Source organism: Cyprinodon tularosa, unplaced genomic scaffold (genome assembly GCF_016077235.1).
Source record: "Cyprinodon tularosa strain WSP-4 unplaced genomic scaffold, ASM1607723v1 ctg376, whole genome shotgun sequence".
Classification (NCBI taxonomy): domain Eukaryota; kingdom Metazoa; phylum Chordata; class Actinopteri; order Cyprinodontiformes; family Cyprinodontidae; genus Cyprinodon; species Cyprinodon tularosa.
Genome location: NW_024039092.1, coordinates 97815 through 122229, shown reverse-complemented (window position 1 = coordinate 122229; position 24415 = coordinate 97815). Strand labels below are relative to the sequence as shown.

General features: G+C 38.1%; 1 protein-coding gene across 1 annotated transcript; it reads left to right on the top strand.

Annotated features, from left to right (window-relative positions):
• On the top strand, positions 1-20606 carry rab3db (RAB3D, member RAS oncogene family, b). The gene is made up of 5 exons (XM_038296724.1): positions 1-342; positions 6507-6743; positions 16846-16964; positions 17272-17396; positions 20125-20606. The coding sequence occupies exons 2-5, from the start codon at positions 6507-6509 to the stop codon at positions 20304-20306; spliced, it is 663 nt and encodes a 220-aa protein (XP_038152652.1). The 5' UTR covers positions 1-342; the 3' UTR covers positions 20307-20606.
• The last annotated feature ends 3809 nt before the right edge of the window (positions 20607-24415 follow it).

Below are 24415 nucleotides of genomic sequence, written 5' to 3'. Positions count from 1 at the left end.
CTCCTCCTCCTCCGTCGCGCTTCTGCCCATGGACTCATCCCTCCCTCCCTCCCATCAGTCTCTCTCTGTCGGCTCTACCTTGCAGAACCAGTGGAAGCTCTTTAACTAACCGGGAACCTGCCAGCTGCGGTGAGAAGGAGCTGCTGGGGAAGGAAGCGGTGCTTCAGCGGCTGCTGTTGCCTCCCTCTCTGCAGCAGGAAGGGTTGGTTTTATTTTTTTCCTCGAGGAGCTCCTTACAGCCGCTTAAATTAACCACACACCTTACTGGCCAGAAGAAAAAAACAACTAAAGAAACAAAAGGAAACCGAACTGTTTATTTTATTTTCCTTATTGCTTAAAGAGGTAAGCTTCTTGGTGTGGGTGGTGCTTGTTTCACACTTCCTTCTCACTATGCAGCATGGCCCTCAGTTCAAATTACAAAATAAACAATATTTAGTTTAACTGTTTTTAAATAACTGTTTATATTTAACATGTAAACACACTTTGGAGCTTGTTCTCCAAGAGAAAAGGAAGCATCACCTTTGTTAACTTTTGACCCCTCCTCCTAATTAGTGAACAGATGTTGCAGCTGGCTGAAAATCAATAGAAACCATTTCCTGTTGGTTGGTTGGTTCTGCAAACAGCTGAGGGACATGGCTGCACCTTCATCAGCCTCACTGAGCTCTATTTGTTTTACAATGGTGACATAAAGTTAACCTCTCTGCATGGAGGTGGCTGTTATGACTTGGCAGCAATGGCAGCTTATCAAAGCCATGGTTTCTGCCTCAGTGTGATCTGCTGAGCCAGGTGTCTGCTGCTACTGTCACACTGAGGCAGAATCCTGTATCTTCTCACTGAACTCAGTGGAAACTTAAGACACCAAATGAATGAGCTTAAAGTTTGTGGAAATGTAAGGTTGAGTTTCTATAACTGCAGTAAAAATTATAGTTAGAGATATGCATCATAAGTAAACAGGATATGTTTGGGTTTATCTTCTATGGCTTTTATGAGCCAACTTTATAGTTCTTTAGTTAATAATATGAGCTATAAATACCCACATCTGCCCCTGTCAGACCTTCACTTGTAAGAAAATCATCTGAATTTCAAAGCCAGTGTCAGTGGGTTTAAAAAAGCCTCAGACTTGCTTTATGATTGAAGTCATAGGGAAATAATATTTAAATGTCAAACCATTCTGGCTTAAACATGTATATAAATGTACTCTTTATCAGACTATATTGTTCCAAAAGTTATACAATTTCTATTTCAAAAGCCAGTTATACGTGAGCCTGAACACCTAAATTCGGCCAATCATATATCAACGATCATCTGTCAATCTAATTTTTTCGGTCATAGCATCTTGATTCATATGTCGCAGCTAATATACGCAACGGTTGAAATAAGAATAATTTTCTTTCCCATTGCGTTCCGTCCCAGTGTTCACGGGGATGGACGTCTGTGTCTTCAGCAGGCGTAGAGCTAACAGAACTGGCAGCGTTGCGAGGCAAGGGCTCAAACATGTACGGCTGTTAGCCTTCTACACCAAACCAAGCTTCTGCTGCCCTGGCGTCCTCTTCCACAACATCTTCGTCCCACTTTCCTCCTCTGAAAAAAAATGTATGACGGAGGAGACTCATCCATGACCTCCGACACAAAACTTTCCTCCGCTTGCATGTTTCCGCTGCATATTATTTTAACTATTGTTCTCTGCATTCTGCATTTTTCTGTACACTGTGAGCAAAGTTTACATGTGCTTAATAGCACATACATTGCTTGTGCGCTGTTCTTGTGGATTACTTGGTGAATTGCCATTCATGTGGATTCAGATTTCTTGAGTTAATGCAAAATGCCATGACTGGAGGATTTCAGGATCTAACTAAGGCTAAGTTTACACTGCAGCCTGAAGTGACCCAAATCCGATTTTTTTGCCCATATGCATCCTAGATCTGATCTTTTCATGGCTGTCTGAAAAACACAGATCCGATTTTTTTCCAATCCGACCCACGCCACTTGACTCTGTGGTCCTGAATCCGATACGAATCTGATCTTTTCAAATGCGACCTGTATGTGAACGGCCAGGTTGCATTCGTCAGACCTGAACGTCATTAATACCCGACAAAGGTCACTATTATGCGTCTTGCTACACAGAAGCGGCAAGAAAAACAACAACCTTGGCAGACAATGATGCACAGAGCAGTATTTATGTTTAACCATAGTGAAAAGATTGTGTTTTTATCGTTGGGAAAGATCGCTAGATGCGTGCTGGCTCTAACATCCATGTTTACTTCTGGAAAAAAAGAGCACACTGGCTTGTGACGTCATTGCGTCCTCTACTGCGCATGCGGGACACTTGCGTTGTATGACTGCAGTTCACACAGGAGATCACATACAAGTCGCATATATTTGGAAATATGAACGGCAACACAAAAAAATCGGATTTTGCAAAAAAATCGGAATTGAGCATTAAGGCCTGCAGTGTGAACGTACCCTAACTAACTAAGCTACGTTTTAAAGAACTCGAAAAAGAGAAACCCAGTTAAAGAAGCTATTTATGCTGTTACATCTTGACATTGATCACAGATATTTTCATTGAGATGAAGTTATCAGTGTGCTTATTTGTTAAGATAATGTTTTTTCAAGTCCAATTAATAATTGTAGACTTAAAAATTATTTTCTTGTGAAATATTTAATTTACCTCTAGCTAGCCTCTAAGCATTTAAGTCTGATTTCAGGTAATATTTTGATCAGAAGATTATTTTGACATCAGTCCAACTGATTCCTGATATGCGCTGCTGATTATTAGACCAGATATTGCTTTTTTCTTCCTCTATTTACATGATAAAAATGACAACAATGATAAAGTTACACAATTCTCAATTTAAACAGAAGACAAACATTTAGTAACAAATCTAACTAAACATAACAATATATAGCAAATGGAGGGAGCCTCCAAGTTGAGCAAATGAAATATTGTAATAAAATAAACTACAACCTATTTTAAATCACTAAAACTACCATCTTCACAGTACAATTATTTGAATTTTAGCTGTTAATTCTACGGTGTATCAGGATTTAACATTTCTATCAAAAAAAAGGTGTCAAAATTGGCCATTCTTTCATTTTATTTCTACCACGCCCCCTTCAATTACACTCTGCATTCCCTAGAGGGCGCATCCCACTGTTTGGGAACCACTGCACTAATGAATGCTCTAATGCAAGCATAAATTGACCGATGCAATGCAGAAATAAAACACTTATATCAGCCAGAAGACATATCTGTATGTAGGATTGTATGTTTGCATGTATCAATCTTTACTTCAAGGCTGTACAATCCCTTTTTTATTTATGTATTTATTTCCAGCAACTTCTTCCTGTTCATCTTTACATCAAATTAGGTTTTTCTTTAAATCCTTTATTGAACACATTCATGCTGTTGTGTGTGGTTCTTGACTATGAGAAAATTAACTGAATTTGATGTTAAGCAAAGTGTGGGAACCTTGAGTTACTTTTTGTCAGTGTAATACTTTAAAACATGACTTTACTTTTAACAAACATAGGTTTGGCCTCCTATTTTACAATGAAGTAAAGTTGTGAAAGAGGGTCATTCTTACTGCTATCTATGAGCAGCGGAGTTTCAACATCAACCAGCACAGAATACAGGACAGGTCTATGGTTGTATGAAAGCTGAAGCTGAGGATTATGTAAAGGCTGAGAAGAATTAGTGCAACTCAAAGAACAACTAAAGTTGATTTCCTCTTTTTTAAAACTAAACACAATAAATCTTTTTTGGCATTAGTTTAAAAATGTTTATGCAATACTAAAGGATTGTTCAAACTAGGGCTGCAAATAACGATTATTTTGCAAATCGATAAATGGATTCATTATCGAATAGCCAAATAATGAAGACTTTTTATGAAATTTAACCAGGTGAAACTAAAACATTTCCATTTTAGTTCTGGATAGAGCATATTGAAAGACTTTTTTTAAATTTTATTTTAACTGCAAAATGTGAATATATTTTTTAAAATCTTGGTATAATTACTGCTCTAAGTGGGTAGCTCTGTCAGCCGAAGGCATGTTTTAGAGTCTCTACACTCCAGTTAATGAGTAATTGATTACTAAATTAGCTGACGATTACTTAAATAATCGATGAATCACAATAAATCAAATTAATTAAAAGTTTCAGCCTTGTTCAAACCTGCACACCTCTAGTGTGTTTATCATTTTCCATCCAAAGTTTTTGGAGCCCACATTAGTTCCTAATGTATTTGTGGGAGGGAAATTTTCCTGACTCATCCTCTCATAACCTGCTGATTACTGTGAGCCTAATTGTGTTGATGCGGTAAATGACATGCTAGTTAAAATGTGCATTCATGATCATCTTCTCATGTCTTTTCTCAGCTGGCCTTCATAATGCCAGCAGATAGTATCTACAACCTCTACCCCTCTCAGAAAACCTCCATTTGGCCAATTTAAATCTGAACAGACCGGCTGCTCGGACTGCTAATGGGTCCTGCATGTAGTTGAGTCCTGCTCTGGTCTCCAAGGAGACAGGTAGAAAGAGGCAGGGCAGCTTCTGATTAGTGCGCTGCTCTCTCTGTTTAATACCCAAGGCCGTGCAGCTGCTCCCCTCCTCCCACTGTTTGGTCAACGAAACATAAAAGGCTCTAATGGCAGGTAATCTCACATCTGCCCTCAGGAGAGATAAGAGATATTCCTGCTTAACATAAAGCAGCTGGCGTAGCTTCGTTGATGAGAAACCACAACTTTTAAACTTTTATATTCATTTTTCACTAATTCTTGTCTGTACATTGTGGATAAAACTGAAGATGTAGATTTTTTCCCCCCAACAATTAAAACCACAGTTACTTTACTTTTTATTATGTAGCTTTCATGGATTTTGTATTTTAAAAAGGCTATTAAGTTTCAGTCAAGAATAACGTCTGCATTGTATTCATCCAAAATCATAAAAATACACTGCAACAATTTTCAAGTGAAATAAAATGACTCAAATGGCATTTTTAAAGGTAACTTATCAAGATGTCCTGTCAGGCAAATGATTGCTGACAACTGTGTAGCTCTTATATGCTAAGAGAACTGTTGGGAGGCTCTTATCCTAAAGGAACTATCAAACGAAAATGTCCTACTTCCTCTTCCTACCTCATTCTTTACTGCCAGTTTACAAAATTCAGATTTTTGAAACTGGCAGGGGGGATCATCAAAATAAGTGGTCTTCCTAATTGTCAATTATTCTGGTGATATGTTAATGTAAGACCGTCCTTTGTGCTCGTCCCCATTTTCACTTACCGGTGGTGAATCTGACATAGCGGAAAAATTGCAAATCTTTTGAAAAGTAAGCTTGTATGAACGATGCAAACAGCGACTTTTAAACAGAGCATGCACGAGGAGAAATGGGCTCATGCATGTTCTGCACATGTTTAATAGACGTTCCCTCTTGGGAGCAGGTTACAGGGTTGTGCATGTGCTTTTTTTTTTTTAAGAGGAGAGGGTGAAAATCCTCCACTTTACCTTTTTAAGTTTTGGGAAAAAAGTCCTTATTTGATGTATTTAGGGAATTAATCACCATACAGTTTGCTGTCAAGCTCAAAGCTAATCTAAATAACTTAAAACATCTTTAATTAGGACCGGACGATGTGGCCAAAACTTATATCGTGGTAGATGTGCTAAATTTAGTCTATGTGTATGGTATTGATATGAACAAAATAAAATACCAAAGACTGACAAGTTTACTTAGAACAGAATCCTGTACAAACTTATTATCCAATATAACATTAAAGAAATATTTGCCTTAAAGACAAAACTAGACAAAATCCATAAAGCCACGAACATGAGTCAGTAACAAATTATTTTTTAAATAGACTTTAATAACAGCTTAAGTTCTGCATCTGAACAGTTTATTCTATAGATCATTTCCGGCTCTTCAGACTAGAAACTATTTTTTTTCTTTACCTTTTCATTTCTTTGTAACATATCATGGAACATATATAATGTTCAGACTTGAATTGCTTAAGTTTTAAGTGCAGATTAAATTTGTTTTCTTATACTCAGTCAAAATCCTCAAATTCAGAGTCAGGAGAGAAAAAATATCTGGAAAAAAAAAGGTTAATTCAGAAAATCAGCTTTACCTAGACTGAGTTTATTGCACCAATTTTACTTATTTTAGATATTGTTATACTTCTAATGAGTTAATATTGCACAGTACTATTTGTAGTCTTCCTTCAATGTTTAACATGTTGAATAAATTGTTAATATGTTAAATTAAGATTATTGACATGATTTAAACTCATAGCATGCAGCAGTGCAGCGTAATAAGCAGACTAGATGCATCTGATCTGATGTTTCACATTTAAAAGTGAGATTTGACTTGGAAAAACAAAACTTGTCGTTTTTTACACCAGCTGCACTGAATGCCAACAGTTAAAATGTACGAAATGCACATTGATTCCAGATGGCCTCATGTTTTAATGCATTTATATTAAAGGGATTATTTTGTCCTTCCTGGTGTCTAGATGGCATCGAACGACTCGCGGCTACATCAGCCCCCTCCTCAGAGAGACGCAGCCGACCAGAACTTTGACAGCATGTTCAAGCTGCTGATCATCGGCAACAGCAGCGTCGGGAAAACCTCCTTCCTGTTCCGCTACGCAGACGACTCCTTCACCTCTGCGTTTGTGAGCACCGTGGGCATCGACTTCAAGGTCAAAACCGTCTTTCGCAACAACAAGCGGATCAAGTTACAGATTTGGGTGAGTGGATGAAACCCGGGATCTGTGATGCGATACCAGATCACCACATTGCATTTAGTTGTTCAGCTGAAGGCATCGATATCAGACTCATTCAAACTTGAAAATGTTTGTTTACATTGAAAATATTTAAACTAAAATCCACTAAGACAAGTGAAGTGTTTCTCTCTGTGGGTTCAACCATTGAGCAAGTTTATCTTGTCAGTCGTGCATGTGAAAAAACAGAATTTCCTTAAGTTTTCACATTTTTACTTTCTGCTGTTTCCTTGTATCTACTGAAAGTTCACAGTCGATGCGTGGAGAGATCGATGGTGCTGATTATGGAGGTGCGGTGCACGTTTCAGGTTTCCAGAGCTGTGCTTGGTCCAACGCAGCCTCATTTAAGCCTGGCTTTAAAGAATGTTTTTTTTTTTGCAGCAGCACTAGTGGCTCCTATAAAGTATAAAGTTAAAGCACTGATTTTTTTTTTTGGTTTGAAGAGATAATTAAGGACATTTGAGTAAAATTAGTTTTCAGTTATCCTCTCCTTAGTCAAGTTTTTTGTGTCTTCTGTTCAGATTAGTTTAGGCTAGAAGCTAATTCGGGGGTCTATGATAAAAAGGGACACCTACTGTAGAGTCTTCAAACAATCCTGATCTCACACATATCATTGCAGTTTATGCAAGACACTAGCATATAAAACTTTAAAACATCGCCTTTTTTGCAACAGTTGGTTATTTATACAAAGCATTTTATTATTTAGAGAAGACGTGGAGCTTAAATGGGGCATGGATTCAATTAACTTCCTGTCCAGTCAGTATCCCAGAATAAAGAAAAGTTGGCAGAACTCAACATTTTAGGAACATTTTAGGAAAGTGTTCCAGGTTTTTATGGAATGCACAAGACTAAAGATAATGTTTAACCTTTTAATTAGTGTTTATAGACTTTTTATAGGAGGAGTTTCCCAGAATAGAAGAAATAAGCCAAAGGCCCGACTTTAAAATTTTTGAATCAGTGAAGCAAAGATGGCCGTTTACCTGTCCTGTAGAGACAGACTGCTGGAGGGAGCTTACCTTGATGCTGTGGCTCTGTGGAAGTGCAACGTTAAAGCCAGAATAAGGCTGGAGTTTCACTTCCACAGAGCCACACAGAACATGGAGGATTTTATTCAGTTGTGGGGTTTTAGCATTTTATTTGATGTGTCCAATGAAGGAGAACTACATTTAAAAAAGCTCTTTGAATTGTGTAAATAAAGTGTCAAAAGTCAACATTTTTACGAAACAACCTTCCACAAAAAAAAAAAAAATTATTTACAAAAATAAATAGAAATGTAGCTCTATTACACATTTATGACAACATTTATAACAGTCCAGGATAACTTACACCGCTGGAGTCTAGTTGTTGCGGGAAACAAGAGCTTGCCAAATGTTCTTAGCTCCACACTGAATGTGTAATAACCGACACATTCACATGATTGGTAGCATCTCTTTAGCAGCACTTTGTGTTTTTTAAATTGAATATTAAAAGAATGTTTTTCCTTTAACTAAAAGAGCTACTCCATAAGTTGGTTTTCCCCCATTTCACAGCAAAAACACAAACATTAGCTAAACTTTTACCTTTGTAAATACTATCAACTCACTCGATAAAGTAAAGAAATACAACTACTTTGGTTTTCTGAACTGACTTGAATTATTTTTTCCTTATTAAACCATCAGTGTTTAGGGTTTACACAACTAAATATAATAAATATAATAGTTTTTCGGCTCAATAAAAGAAAAAACTAACTAAAACTTCCTTGTTTTAGTTTTTTTTTTCTTTTTTTTTTTTTTTGCCTAAAAGTCAGTAAAAGCATTTTCATTTTATCCTCCTAATTTATTTGTTTATTTAGGATTTATAACAGCTCCTATTTAATGATAGTTCTGTGGTTTATAAGATGGTATTTTTTACACAATACTGCAGTTTTTCCCTGATCTGTCTGAGCTCTGATAGATTTGGCCTCTGGCTTTGTCCTGTCGTTCCAACAGTCTCAGGTTTTTAATCATGCAGAGGGGATTGGCAGACTAAATATTTTAGCATTTTTGTGTTTGTGTGGATATGACTTCAGACATATTTCACAAAAGTTGCAGATAATCTCAAACTGAGGAAACTCTCTTCATATTTCTAGTCGGTGCCTGGTGCTTCAGCTGCTCACTTTTCCCTCCTACGCTGGGAGCTTTTCCTGGATATCAGAGCAGAGGACTCGCATTAGTACAAACTGGGCGTTCACAATACATTTCTGGATTATTTACAGGATGCATGTTCCAATCTGTTCTGATTTTTCTGTTTTTTTCACCCATAATTTCCCTAAGTTAGTGGCCTGGTCATTCCTGCTTCACCCACCTGCCTGCATCTTAGTGGAGCCATGGATCCTATTGGCAAATCAAACAGATGATTCATTTGAACTAACAATCTGTGAGCCACGGTATGTTGGGCAAACAGCATTATTGGCAGCAGAGGAGCCCACACCAAAACACACAGCCGGTCACCTTCGTGACCAAACACTTGGTTCTTATAAACGGAGTAATGATCTGTAGCAAAATGTACCGGGAGTTCTCAAACTTTGACCCATTTAGCCTCTTCAAAAACAGACATGAATCAGTTTTATTTCTTATGTAACAGACAGAATTTAAATACTGCAACTTTGCCGACTCATCATTTAACAGGATAATCTTTTACCACAAGAACAGCTGCAGTTCTTTTTTAATCTTTATCACTTCAAGACATCTAGATTGAGAGTGTTGTGTCAAGTAACCTTTGAAAAATAGCATTTTTTTTTTTTTTTTACTTTTGCCTCAAATTTTATATTCCCTTTTTTCTGTACCTTGACTAGGCAATCTCAGTAGATTATCATCTTTTAAACTGTCCCCTTGTCTTAAGTCTTTTAAAGAATCTAAAAGTTTAAAGACAAATTAGTTTTGTAACTTCCTGCTTCCTGCTGAAAAAAGTTTCCCCAAAGCATGATGCAGCCATCATTGTTTCTCACCATTGGAAACAATAGGCTCCTCCCAGACTTTTACTATATGGCTGCTATTTCAATCTGAAAAACTCACAAAGAGGAAAGACAATTAGAAGAAATGTATTGATACAAATAGTCATTGGTCTTTGGCGCTCAGATCTCGGCAGGAAACATAGGGTTGAATTTTGATAGATGCTGATGAAGGTTCTCAGTCATCCAGGTCATAGTCATTCCGTAAAAATTCAAAAAATATCCACTGGACTTGGTTTTCAAGATTTGAAGACGTTTCGCCACCTCTCCAGGAAGCTTTCTCAATTCAAATGTCTGGATCCGCAGTGAGTTTGAGTCTTATATAGACAACGCCTTGTATCGCTTGGAAACATGCAATGGAAACCGATGAATGGGTCGTTAGTTCCATCGTTAGCCTGTAATATCTGAACCTGTCTATGATTCTAGGGGTCAGTCGTTAAAGGGGGGATTGTCATTAAGGGGGGGATTGTCTCCTGTAATACCTGAAACCTGTCTATGATTGTTAAGGGTTGGTCGTTAAAGAGGTATTGTTCACCGGCTGGAGCGGGTAGGTCCCTCGTTCCTCTGTGATGGGGTGGGGGGTTTGGTGATATCTGGAAGGGATCATGTCTATGATTGAATTGTATGTTTTTGGAAGCTGGAATCTGAGTCCACCACCTCTGTTTAAAGTTGGTTTTTCTCTCTTAACATAGATGGCTTCCTTCACGCCCCTCTCAAACCACCTATTTTCTTTATCCAGAATATGGACATTCTGGTCCTCAAAAGAATGTCCTTTGTCCACAAAGTGTAGGTGTACTGCGGAGTCTTGTCCAGAGGCGGCCGCTCTTCTGTGTTGGGCCATGGGTCTGTGGAGAGGTTGTTTGGTTTCTCCAATATAAAGATCAGAGCATTCCTCACTGCACTGAACAGCATAGAAAAATTTTGATAGATATGCATGAACAGCAGTAAAGAACAGGCCTGTTTCCACCGAAGGCCTGAAACTGGTGGTGGAGTGGAGATAGATAGATAGTGTAGTTGGTCAGTCTGTAGACTGCTGGTTAGTGAGACGGTCTGCAGAGCTTTATGGGGAGATCCAGTGGACTGCATGGGCTGATTCTAGAGCTTCACTCAGGGACCTGGAAGATGGAAGTCCAGTTTGGATAACACAGGTTGAGAAAACTTGTCCATGATGAGCAAGCATGAAGCGACAGTGGAGAGGAAAAACTGCCCGCTGGGAAGAAACGTCTGGCAGAACCAGACTCAACGTGGTGGTCTTCTGCTGGACCAGTTGAAATGAGACTCAGAATGCAGTAAGAGTCCAGGAGGAATGAAACTCTGACAAAGTTTTAGCGACGATATTGGAGGAGGGGATGGAGGTGGGTTGAAACGGTGTCTCTGAATGAAGTCACACAGCGCATCCGCCGCCTGCGCACAGACAAGTTGCGTATCGGAGGCCTTATTAGATGAACTTTGGATGCTAATTGGCTTTTATGGAGGTGTGGTTCAAAGCCGATCGGCTGTGTCGGAGGTGGATGTAGGAGAGCAATCAGTTTCTTCAGTTGAACTTCCGCCTAGGCTCTATTTCACAAAAATACATTACATGTAGCTACATTCCATTTATATAATAGATGCCGTATGAAAACAGGCTGCTTTTGGTTGTATTGAATACATCAACATAAAGTTGGCTGGTGCATGTCAGTCTTTTCGGGGGGGGGTTCTTGTTTTTATGGAAAGCCATTTCACTTTCCTATCAACGCATTAACATGCTCGACTTTACTGTTGGCCTGTCCCATAAAAATCCCGCTGAAGTAGTTTAAAGTTTGTAGCCAATAAAAGTGAATCACATCCATTTGTGTGAGCATTTTGCAATGATTAGCTGAACACAATGATCTGAACTTCCAATAAAAGGTGACCAGAACACTGTGTGTGACTGCCTGGTCTCTATGGAGCCCCTAGTGCAGCCAAATGACAAAGAAAGCTGGTATTTCCTAAGTCCAGGAAGCAGAGGAAGTCTCCTATCAGCATCTGAGCAGGACACAATGGAGATTTATTACAGCGCCACTGTAACAGTGTATTTAAAGGGTGTGGAAGCAGCAGCCACTGCTGAGAATGAGGGCTGTTAATCATCAGCTACATAGAGCTTCCTGACTGTTAGAATCAAGTTAGCTACCGTAGAGCAGAGAGTGCTGCTCGCTGATTATTCTCTGCTAGATGTTTAAAACCAGCTGCTCTGATAAAACGCCTCACGGTCCTTTAGACGATTAGCTCACCCAGAGCAGGATAAGTGTGTTGACATTGTTCACACATGCATCCTTTTCTTTCTGACAAGTGGAAGATGTCACTGATCTCACAGTAAACACACACACCTTTCATACACTTTGCATTCGAACATCCAGACATATGGGGAGTGTGTGTGTAAACGTATGTGAGTGGTATCCCAGAGGACGTACTCTGGTGTTTTTTTTTTGGCAGCTAATCTAAACAGAGGTGACGCATGTTTGAAGAACAGGGTCCCAGTGACGTCTGACTACCTGACTGTGCAGCAGCCTGATTTAAAGCCTCTCCTATTCGCTGTCACACACATGCTCGCTGGAGGGCAGGTGTTGTCTGCTGTTTGGGTTTGTTTGGTGGTAACCCTAAACACCATCTGTTTGGTTAGTCATCACATTTTTTCCTGGCTAATATTTGATCATTTCTGGATGGCTGAGATACTGATGGAGCTAAAGTGCCTCCTGTTTAACTAAAACAAACCTAAACTCTGCAGGAGGGCAGATCATGGAGGAAAAAAGATGGAGAAAAAAAAGGTTTATCTGCTCAGGAGATCCATGCATTATCACACCTTGTTCAGTACTGCCTGTGATGGATACATTCATGACCCTAACTGGCCTCTGGTTACCTAGACGACGTACTCCCTCGCCTTCACAAAATGAGATAAACTGCAGAGAAACCTGCAGGCCCCTTAATCAGACCAAGGAGAAGAAGAAGCAGTTAAATAAAAGTTTTTATAACTCTTCTTTAGGCTTCAAAATGTTTCCATCATTTTGTATGAAATTGCATTTAGCTGTCCTTCAATCAGGAGATGTTTCTTTTCAAAGAGAGCTCACTGTTCCCAAACAGACAGCGGCCATGTTTCCCTCACTGCAAGCCTCGCATCTGATCTCTGTTCAATTACCCCCTTCTTTAGCTCCCTTATTTATTTCTTTAGCTCTTTTTAACATCTTAACATCAGTGTTCTGTAATAAAATCTTAAAAATAATTCATAAAAAGTCAAATAAATACAAAATAAAATATTACATGAGTAAAAGTCAGAAATTTGGAAACTGTTTTTGAATAAAACGCTCTTTAAAAAGATCAGTTACCGAGCAATGATCAGGAGTAACTGGTTCGAGTGTCAACTTTCCATTATTCAGTAATCAACTAAACGGCTATTTATGGGGCTGAAACAGTGAAATGTGATTAATTGATTTATTTTTTTAAATAATCATCAACTCATTTAGTAATCGGTTAATCATTAAACAGAATTTACAGACTCCAACACAGCATTAACTGAAAGAGCCACCTACTCAGAGCAGTAATCCAATGGTCAATTGATTAATAGAAAAAATAATTGATAGATTATTATATAGGGATCAGGGAAAAAAGGTAGATTTCAGGTTGTAACCATAGTTAGGGCCCGGCAATATAAGATTTTTTTCACAAGAGATCAAAGAATATTTCTAATTTATATGGCGATTATCTACTGTATTTTTGTGAATGTCAGTCATTTATCCATATCAGCAATGATCTCATGTTTATCTAGCGCTGTTAGTAAGAAAATGGGCCTGTGTGACATTCAGGACAGGCTTCCTTTCAGTGGTGCCATCGAACAATTACTGAATGGAATGGAGAAAAAAAAAACACTACATAAATATGGTATATTGCCCTACAGTTTACAAAATATGCAAATATTTGGTTTATATTGCCTAGACGCTAAGCTTTCACCTTTAAAATTTAGCTTGTTCTGTAATGGACTGTTTAACAGACCAGAGAGGTTACATCATTCTCTATGCCAACATCCCACAAGATTCTGTGGATTTTAGTGAAATTTAATGATTATTGAATAAAATATATTCTAGAACATGTATTTATTCAGAGGTTTTTTTGTTTTATTTGCCTCCTGACAGATAATTAACCTGTTACGTGCCCAACAAAGAGCAAGAAGTAGTGATAATCTGTGCGAACGGTCAGTTAACTGAGTTTGCTATAAAGTCCACTATATATTCGCCGCTCTATATAGTGATATAGGGATTTAGGTGTTAGGGTGGAGGTTCGGACACAGCCTGTCACAGGCTTTCCATGCCTTTTTGCACCTCCCTTTCTTCATGTGTTCAATGGGTTCACTTCTTCCTGTGCAGTTTCACTTAATTCCGGGACATCTATGGTTTGATTTCTTTGTATGTGTGGAATCCATGGATTGTTACTGAAGTTTGGTCCATGTCATCTCAATGGCACCTCTAGACATATATTTACTAAGACAAATGGTGGCTGGTTTAATACTTATTTTATAAGAACATGACATAAAAAGGAGCTTAAAATGAAAAATGGAGTTAAAAAATAAGTCACTCAATAGGTAAAGCGGCTTAACAAAATAAAAGTGTCACAAAATAACACTTCATTCTGAAATAAATACATTTACGTAATTAATAAATCTTTGAATAAATAAAAAATCTTGAAATGTAATAAAATAAGATAAAAATGTAAGCCGCAGAAGCTAAATTGCATGATTTGTACATGTACAAGCCGCACCGTACTATAAGCCGCAGGTTTTTTATGTTTACACACAAACTGTCTTGCGCTCGCAATATCCGTCGTTCTCGCTGTCGTTCTGTCTCGTACCACTCGCGGTAGAAGTCTGCTTCCGGAGGACCTCCGCATTCCCCCACGCGCGGCTACCGTACTTGTCTGTTGAAGTAAATGTGACGTCAACATGGTGGATGGTAAAATCCATAGATTTAGGTATTACCCTAGTGGCCGTTCGCTGTAAAAGTCCATAGATAAGCTGCATTGTTATTTAAGCCGCAAGGTCGAAAAATGGGGAAAAAGTCGTGGCTTATTGTCCGAAAGTTACGGTATATTTATTTATTTAATGGAACATTCAGTGAGAATTTATCAATAATAGTATTTATTTAATTTTGATTGAAACTGCTCTCCAGGTCAGGAGGCAACAGTTAAAAACATGCAGTTGATTTTTAGACCAGTTGAAGGTGGTTGAGAGACGACTGAGTCCACATTCATGTGACATAAAGAAGCAAATATTGAACAAATAAGTGTTCTGAAGATCAGCACCGTTTTAAGAAGGCTTCATTTCAGCTAAAAGGGGTTTTAAGGTTAATTTAACGACTGAATCAACAATTTTTGTTGAACTGAAAATCTTTTTCATAAATCACCTCCAGATTTGTTACAGTTTCACTAAATTTAACATTCGGAGCGCTGACGTCAATGGTGGTATTCTCACAGGGCAAAATGCTAACCAGATGCCTGCTTGATAATGAAATTGTGTTTTATGAACAGATTTTATGCTCTGCCACAGATTCGGCTGCACTTGCTTCAGAAATGTTGATGCTGCTTGAACTTTTATTTTATTCTTGCCATTTAAACCTAAAACAATGTATTTTAGGGGTATGCAAAGTGTTCATCCATCCATGCACCCTTTCATCCTCTGTGTTTAGTTGAATCTAAAGCTGAAAATCCTTCTGAATAGTTCTGTGTAATTAATCACATTTGCTGTACAATTGCAGTTTAACAAAATGCTATTTTCAAATCACTGATGTACACAGTTTTGGTCACATTACATTTAACAACGATAAGACTGTAACTTTCTTACTCCAGGCCTATAGGTGGCAGTAATATGCTAAGTGGGTTTGCTGCCACACAAAAGGGAAGATGGTGTTTGCAATCCATGCATGCGAGTAGAAATAAGCACGTCTTCACTCAACAGTAGCAGTGACAAAATCCAATATCAATGAACTCTGGACAAGCAAACTGTCAAGTTTATAAAAACAATGAAAACCTAGAGAAAAAGGTCTGCAGGCATATGGTTAGTGCATAGGAAAATTCAAAATAGAATCACAATATTGTTGAAAAAATTGCTGTTTTAATTTTTGATTAAAGCCCTAAGCCTGGACAAAACATCCCTCATGGGAAAACATGGTAGTGGCAGCATAATGCTGTGGTAATAATATTGTTTTTATAAATGACAGGTAGGTTCATCAGTTAATATGTGGTGATATACTCTGAAAAAAACAGGGAACAAAACATGTTGGAAGCAGCAAAAGCCTTGAAATAGGAGGGCTGAGGTTAATCTTTTCTACAGTGGATAGTTTAGATCAAAACTTATTTCTATGTTAGAATTTCCTAGTCATAGTTCATGCCTAAATCCATTTAAGTACCTGTAGCAAGATCTTAAAATTGACATGTTCAGAGGTTCTCCTTCCTGTGTGAGTTTGAGCAAAGGTGTAAAAAAGAGCAGTCAAACATGTCAGTCTCTTGATGTACAGAGCTGGTAGAGACCAACCCCCAAAGCCTGACAGGTTAAACTAATAAGGGTTTGTTATAAAGAATTAGAACATGAATATACTAAACGTTTCAGATTTTAAATACTTTTTCTTCCTCATTGCCAATAAAGCTTGAGGCCACATAAAATCTCTTCCACAGTATAACTGATGTTTATGGTTGGAACACGATCAAATATCTAAGAGGGTATAAGGTTCAGTTTGGCACCATGCTAACTAAAAGCTGCCAAGTTCTTTTAGGAGCTTTTAAAGGCTATGAAGGGTTATGCTTTTTGTATTTTATTTTTTTGATGATCATAAAATTTTTAGTAAAAATCCCTCTCGTATAATAAAAACTCTTTAGCTGTGTTTGTAAAGAAGTTTCTATATTTTTTAAAATCCTGCTTCAAAAGAATATCAGACCATCATTTAGATGCTTTTCTGTGCCAGAGCCACTGCAGGTCTGACAGATAGTTCCACACCGCCCCCTTGTGGTCAGTCATAGTATACAGGAGGGTCAGGCATGAAGGAGTTGGATCAGTTGGTTTTGTTGTTCCAGATGAACTTGATGTTTTTGTGTTTGTCACTGCAGGACACAGCAGGACAGGAGCGCTACCGCACAATCACCACAGCCTACTACAGAGGAGCCATGGGCTTCCTGCTCATGTATGATATCAGCAACCAGGAATCATTCAGCTCCGTGCAGGACTGGTGAGTCTGAAAGCTACGTCTCCCATCATGTGGATGATTAGAGAGTGTTTGATTCAAATTTAAGCTACTAGTCTTATTTTGAAATTATTTGTTGCTTGTTTCTCTTTCCACAAAAATCCCAAAGAATTCATACAAACATCTTTTTTGGTTCATATCTTCTACTTGATTTTATCCCAAAACATAACTTGATGATTAATTGAAGGTTTTCTTAATTTTCCTGTTTTACATCTGCATCGGCTAAGAAACCAAATTATCCTTGTTCTGAAGGATGCGGGTTTGTTTATAGTGAGAGGATTTTGTCTTGCAGGGCGACACAAATCAAAACCTACTCCTGGGACAACGCTCAGGTGATCCTGGTTGGCAACAAATGTGACCTTGAGGATGATAGGCTGATAGCCACAGAGGATGGCCAACGGCTGTCTGATGAGCTCGGTAAGAACAGCTGATAGTAACTCATTCATATCAGACATTGTTTAAAAATATTAATAGACACCAAACTGTTTTTATATATAGTCATGTTAAATCCAAAGGACTTAGCAGACATGGTTTAAAAATGCACAGCTAACAAAAAGCACAGTTAAGTCATGAAACGGTTCAAACCATGACTAGAAATTATCATACAGCTGGAGCTGAGGTGGAGCTGAGGTCGAGAATCTGTTGACCGGAGAACTATTAGGCACTTTTTTTTTTTTTTTTTTACAAGTCTAGCCTTGAAAGAGAGAATAACAAAAAGTATGACTAAAACAAAGCTAAGTATATGTGGAAGAAGATGCTTTGGCAATAACTGAAATTTTTACCCAACAACCTAAAAAAACAATGTGGTGGAAAACAAACTGCTCAGTATGAAATACTATGATAGCACGGCGGGGGCAGCATCATCCTGTGGGGAGGATGCTGGAAAGGGGAAGCTTATCAGAACTCATTGGTTAAATGTTGTGCAACAAAATATATTTTCTCATCAACAATCTTTCAATGTCTCATTCATCTGGACCCGACTAAATTACACCTTTCATCTCCCATTTAGTCTGGTTTATCAGGCTATATTTCTATAACAAAAAGACCCAAATCCAATTTATTATGATAAAACAATATACTCTGAGTATATGTCCTGATTCTAACTCCTTTTTGAGAATAAATAGAACCCCAGGATCTGGTGCGATGAGCTGATATAAACAGATGTTGCGCCATCTGCTGGCTGTACCACTGAAGGTCCAGAAAGGTGTTCACTAGTCCAGCTAAATAAGTCCAGGCTGCTTTGTAATACCTTATAGGAAACCAACATCTCTAAAGATAAAGCTTAAATTTATCCCTAACACCAGCAGCTCTATCAGCCCGGACATGTACTCACATGTACATCAACTTGGCAGCGACATCCAGGGAATCTTTCCTGAGCTTGAGTTTACTCCAAGAGTCAGACTGTTTTCCCAGCACAGCTCCAGTTTTATTCCTCTTGAATCAAACCTCTTTTTGCACATTTTTACACTTGATCCTGGATGTTTCCTTTTTTTTTTTTTGTAAAACCACACTAGAAGCTTAAAAAAAAGATTAAAAGACAGAAATTACAAATACTACAACTTCAAGGTAAAATATGTTTTAACCAGAAAATGTTTATATTGTTTTTGTTCCCACCAATAAAAATATACAAATATTGAAATAAAATATAAATGAGGTAAATCAGTCAACGTTCTCAGCAGTGATCAACTAAAAATATTGTAATATACTCAGAACAGCAGAGAGAACAAAACTAAATTAAGTTGCTGATCGTTCAGTCAAGCTCCAGACATGAATATGATTGAGAGTCTTTTGGAACATTTGATAACAGATTTTCTCCATCTAATTTAACTAATCATGTGGGAATTTTGCAAAAGAAATTGAGAAAATGTTTCATTTAATTCAGTTTATTTATATAGCCCCAATTCACAACACATGTCATCTCAAGGCACTTTACAGTCAAATTGATTCAACATTTTTTATCTAAGGAAAACCGGTTGATTGCATCGACTCATTGACTCAAATTCAATCACTCACACTAAGCATTCTTGTAGCGACAGTGGAGAGGAAAAACTCCCTTTTAACGGGAAGAAACCTCCGCCAGAACCAGGCTCAGTGTGAGCGGCCATCTGCTGAGGCCGACTGGGGTTCAAGGAGACAGAAGCAGAGATACAGAAAGCAACTGAAAAAGGCGGCCCCGTCCAGGAAACACACAGCCAGGCAGACGAGCTCTGAGCCAGCTCCCATGTCAGAGGATGAAGAGAGCACTGAAAAACGCTGAAAAACAGGCCAATCTCGAACATCTTAAAGCAAAGGTGTTGATAGCAGCAGCACAGCTAATATTTCGCTCCAGGATGGAGTCACGGCCAAACAGGAACAGACCAGATGAAGCTACTATGAGAAAAAGCAGAGATATTGAACTAACAGATTCTGCAGAATGTGGAAATAGAGATGGAATGAAGAGAGTGAGAAATAGGGGTCCCTATGTCCTCCAGCAGTCTAAGCCTATAGCAGCATAACTATAGAAATAGCTCAGGATAACCTGAGCCACTCTAACTAGAAGCTTTATCAAAAAGGAAAGTTTTAAGCCTAGCCTTAAAAGTAGACAGGGTGTCTGCCTCACGGACTAAAACTGGTAGTTGGTTCCACAGGAGAGGAGCCTGATAACTAAAAGATCTGCCTCCCATTCTACTTTTAGACATTCCAGGAACCACTAGTAAACCTGCAGATTGAGAGTGAAGTGCTCTGTTAGGAACATAAGGAACAATCAGATCTCTTATATAAGATGGAGCTTGGCCATTTAAGGCTTTACTGTATATGTGAGAAGGAGGATTTTAAATTCTATTCCCTTAAGTCTGTAATACATAAAACTGCTACATACATATGCCAGAAGATTCGTAGCTGTATTGTAGGAAATGCATGCCAGCCTATTTGTATTATTTAATAGTAATACGATTTTGAAAACATGTTTTATTTTCCATTCAGAGTTGTTTTGTTGTTTGTTTGGACCTAACACACACAGTCCCTGCACAGTTTGTCAAAATTAGTGATTGTAATGAGACAAAATGTAAAAGTGTAAATGGTAATAATACTCCACCAAGGCGATGTATGCATTTAATAAATGTTTGCAGATCAGATCAAACAGATTTCCTCTGATGCTTCCCCGCAGGCTTTGAGTTCTTCGAGGCCAGCGCTAAGGACAACATCAACGTCAAGCAAGTGTTTGAGCGTCTCGTTGACGTCATCTGTGTCAAGAATGCGGAGATGGAGGCAGGCGCCGACCAGCCACCCAACAATAAGGACCTGGACATTAAAGACTCTCAAGAAAGCCACGGTGCCTGTGCTTGCTAAACCTCGCTTTTTTTTTTTTTTTTTAAATGAAGCCTCCAAACACACTCTGCCGCTCCCACATACACCGATAACTTATATGAAGAACAACTTCCACTCTGTGCCTGAACCCTGGAAGTGCGGCACCTCTCCTTCTGCTTTGTTCAGGCAGCCAGAGGGCAGCGAGCTGAGATGTCTCCAACAGGGCTGTAGTTTCCCCCATGAAGATGTTTGCTGTGTCTCTTTCTCTCTATTTAGTTTTATAACTGTGTATTGAAACCTTTCCAATCTTCAGTCCAGCATTATCCTCGCTGCCAGGAAGCATTTAATATTTAAAAAGTTAATAAGATATGGGTTTTAATGGTGTTAACAAAATAATTGAACACTAATGTACGGATTAAGCTCCCTCAGGTTAGAAGCCTACAGTAAACACATTCAACCACAACAAGGTTTTCTATACATTTTATTAAAGACAGAAAAGGGGGAACCTCTTTTCTGTCTGCAGGTACAATAATTCTATTAATTGCTCCTGATGAATTTTAATAAATATTTAAAGCAATTTGTTTGCATGCAGCATAAAGCTGAGTATAAAAAATAAAAGGAATCCTTCTTTTATTATGGTGGCATCCAATATTCAATTATTTACAATTATAGGTAATCAGTGTGGGGAAAAATATTACATGTTAGAAATGATGAAATTCTGCCTCAAAGTCTCTTAAAAACATTAGACTTTGTATATTTTAATACTTTATATTTGATCTGTAGGAACTTCCTGTTCCACTGTGGTGTAAATCAGAATGGGCCAGCAGGTCCAGTTTTTTTAGCGATCGCCTGTTGGGCTGAGATACATCCATGTGGCCACCACACTGTGACCTTACTGGAAACCCAGGTAAAGAATCTCCAATGCTGGTTGTCGGGGGCAACAGGTCACCACAGCAACCATTCAAAGCTTTCTAAATGCCAGTCGGTTGTTTTGAAGCGATTTCCATCCAATCATAAACATTTAGATCTTTCTTAAATCAACTACAGTAGAACCTGAGATGAGACAATATTTGATCATCTATAAGATGGGTTTTAACAAGATACTGGACCTAAAAGCTCTTCATGCATGGGGGAGGTTGGTGATGCTCCGGGCTTGTTTAGAACTATTTGTTTTACTTAGACCTGTTTAATAAAAGGTTTCATTTACTGTAATCCGTCATCTCAGAGGAAGCGGAGTCACATGACCTGCCTCAGGTCCTCAGTGGTCTAACTGGGCTATTCTTTCTAAGGCGTTTTGCCTGAGACTAAATATTTACCAGCCTTGTCTTTCATTTCTAAATGTATTTTACCTGGAGAACACAATGAAAAACCAAAGGTGATCAAAAAATTAATGGATTCCATTACTTTTAAACCCACTGCTGCCCTAAGATTATCTGGAGCCTGTATTTGTCATAATCCACTACTTTATAATGGTGGTAAATTATCCTGCTGAGATTAGTAATTCTCCCTAAAGTGAAACTGAGCCCAGAAAAGCAGGAACATCGATTGCTGACAGCGATAAGTCAAAGCCTCCATGATGCTGCTGTTGCAACAAAAAAAGCCCACTTTCTTCCCCTTTACTGTTATAATTCATTTATCTTTGACCAAGAAATAAATCATGTGCTGTATGATTTATATGTTTTTCACAAATATTAAACCTTTTCCTCACCAAACATTTTCAGTCTTTCATTAAAATCTACTTTTAATGGAAGAAAATGTAAGTTTTCCTTTGATTGGTTCATTTTTAAGGTTAGTATCTGAATGTGCTGAACCATCTGACTTTATCACAGTGCTGACCAGTAACTGTCACTATGAAGCAGAGCTGATAACCCGTGCACTATGCAGGCCCATCCCTCCACGCAGTGGTCAGTCCCCCTCCCTCCTGCTAAATGAGCGGCTGCTGCTGGATTGTGATATAAAGTTCATCATCAGAGCTGTTAGCTAATGCTAAAAATGTTATCTATAAACTGAGCTTTGATGCAACATGGAAAGCCAATAAAAATGTGAAAACAATTGAGATCACAGTACATGCAAAAGTATTCTTGATTTATTTATTTATTTTCTTAACCGTTGTAACAATGTGGTTTTTTTATCACATCTCTTCTATTCCAGTAATAGAGCTAGCTAGATTTTTTTTTTCCTGTTTTTCCAGCTCCATCCATCTTCCCTTCAACCAGATTCCCTGTTGAAACTATCTGGCTCCACAGCAGGATGCTGCTTTCACTGCATCTTTCTTTGAGTTTTATTTTTCTTAAATGGAAAAAAAATAAAAATTTCTATGACAAAAGGAATATTTGATAAACCAAAAATGAAATTACTTCAAAACGGAAACAAAAACTGGCAATTTTTTGTTTCTTCATACATGTTTCTAAAGTGACATGGTGTCATTGCTGCTTTAGTTTAGCATTACATGCCTTTAGAACTTTGGTTGTAATTTTAGACGTGGTAAAACAAGTCCTATCATCCACAGAAATCTCAGCATAGATGTTGCATGTAAGTAGGGGAGCAAGAAGATGTTCAGCACAATGCATGAGGAGATTTAGCTTTTAAAATGGATTAAACAGTCTGTAGTTATACAGATTTCAGGACATAGCCTCCACCTCCTGAGCCACAAGGTTTAAAATCTTCATTTTTCTTGCAGAAGATGTTACTCTCTGGATTATTTGTTTTACCTGCGCTTTGTCAAATATGGCCCTCTTAAGAAATGATGGCGTGATGCACAGTGCAGCAGGAGGAAGCAGTGCTGCCTTGCAGCAAGACTGTTTCAGATTCGATTCCTTTCTGCATGGAGTTTGCATGTTCTCCCTGTGCACACGTGGGTTCTCTCCGGGTACTCCAGTTTCCTCCCAAAAACATGACTGTTAGGTTAATTGGCTTCTCTAAATTCTCCTTAGTTGTGAGTGTGTGTGTGAATGGTTGTTTGTCCTGTTTGTCTCTTTGTTGCCATGCGATGGACAGGCAACCTGTCCAGGGTTTATCCCACCTTTCGCTCAGTGACAGCTGGAGATAGGCACCAGCACCGCTCGATGGATGAAATAACAACCCTTTTGTTTGTATTTTCTGTATCAGGCTTTAATTTTAGATTAGATTAGATGAGCTCAATTGATCTCACAGTGGAGAAATTCACTGGTCACATATTGGCGTAGTAATTTAAGAAGGTGCAAACAAGGAGGAAAAAGGTGCATTAAGAATAGTTCTGTCACTTCAAAATAAAAATCTAATAGCCACTTGTTTTTAATATCCATTTTGAAAAGAAAAAAACAAATGACCAAACAAAAAAAGATATACGGAGCCTGCTGCTATGAGGACCATGATGGCGGTGTGAACAGGGTGACGTGCAGTTCTAGTTTTCTGGATTCAATAATTTTGGCAAAGCTTCAGTCTCATCTGAACAGAACACTTTCTTCCCATGTTGGTCGTCTCCCTGCTTCCTTTAAATGTTTGGCAGACTAGTTGACGTCAGTTATTTTCTCATCTGTTTATGACTTTCGTCAGAAAGAGGCACAAGGTGTGCCTTTTCAGATTTATTTTTTATTTTTTTGCCTTTCTCATGATGTGAATCTGGTTTTATTTAAGTGTTTATTCAAGTTTATTGAGTCAATAGGTTTGGGAATAACCAGGCAATGATGTTGCTAGTCAAATGGAACCATAAAATGTGTTTAATTAATGATAATTTTATGTAATTTTATCCAGGGTCCAGGTTTTCTACTAGAGAAATGATATTTTCATATTTGCTTAAGTTGTTTTGTGATGTTTAAACTAGTTAGGTCTTAACATTAGAAAAAACCCAGAAACATTCTCTTAAGGGTATTTGTCAATAAACTACATGGAAATACAGATAATCCAATAGAAATGTTAGCCTATCTAAAGCAGTTATCTGTGTGTTTTTTTCATGCACTGCAGCCTGGCTTAACTCCTGGCAGCATCTCAATTTTCTCAAGTTTAAGTTATGACCTCAGATTTAACCTTTATCACTAACAAAAGGTTGTGGTTTTTATCTTTATTGGAAAAAAACAGAGAAGCCACAATAGACAGGTTTCCTGCTAATACGGAACAGAAACCACCACCTCTCCTGGACGGCCTAACCCTCGTAATATTTCATAATTAGATAA

Excerpts from the sequence above, each read along its gene's own strand:
- rab3db (XM_038296724.1), top strand. The coding sequence starts at position 6,507 with ATGGCATCGAACGACTCGCGGCTACATCAGCCCCCTCCTCAGAGAGAC. Across the intron at positions 16,965-17,271 it reads TTCAGCTCCGTGCAGGACTG|GGCGACACAAATCAAAACCT; the intron begins GTGAGTCTGAAA and ends TTTGTCTTGCAG. Across the intron at positions 17,397-20,124 it reads ACGGCTGTCTGATGAGCTCG|GCTTTGAGTTCTTCGAGGCC; the intron begins GTAAGAACAGCT and ends GCTTCCCCGCAG.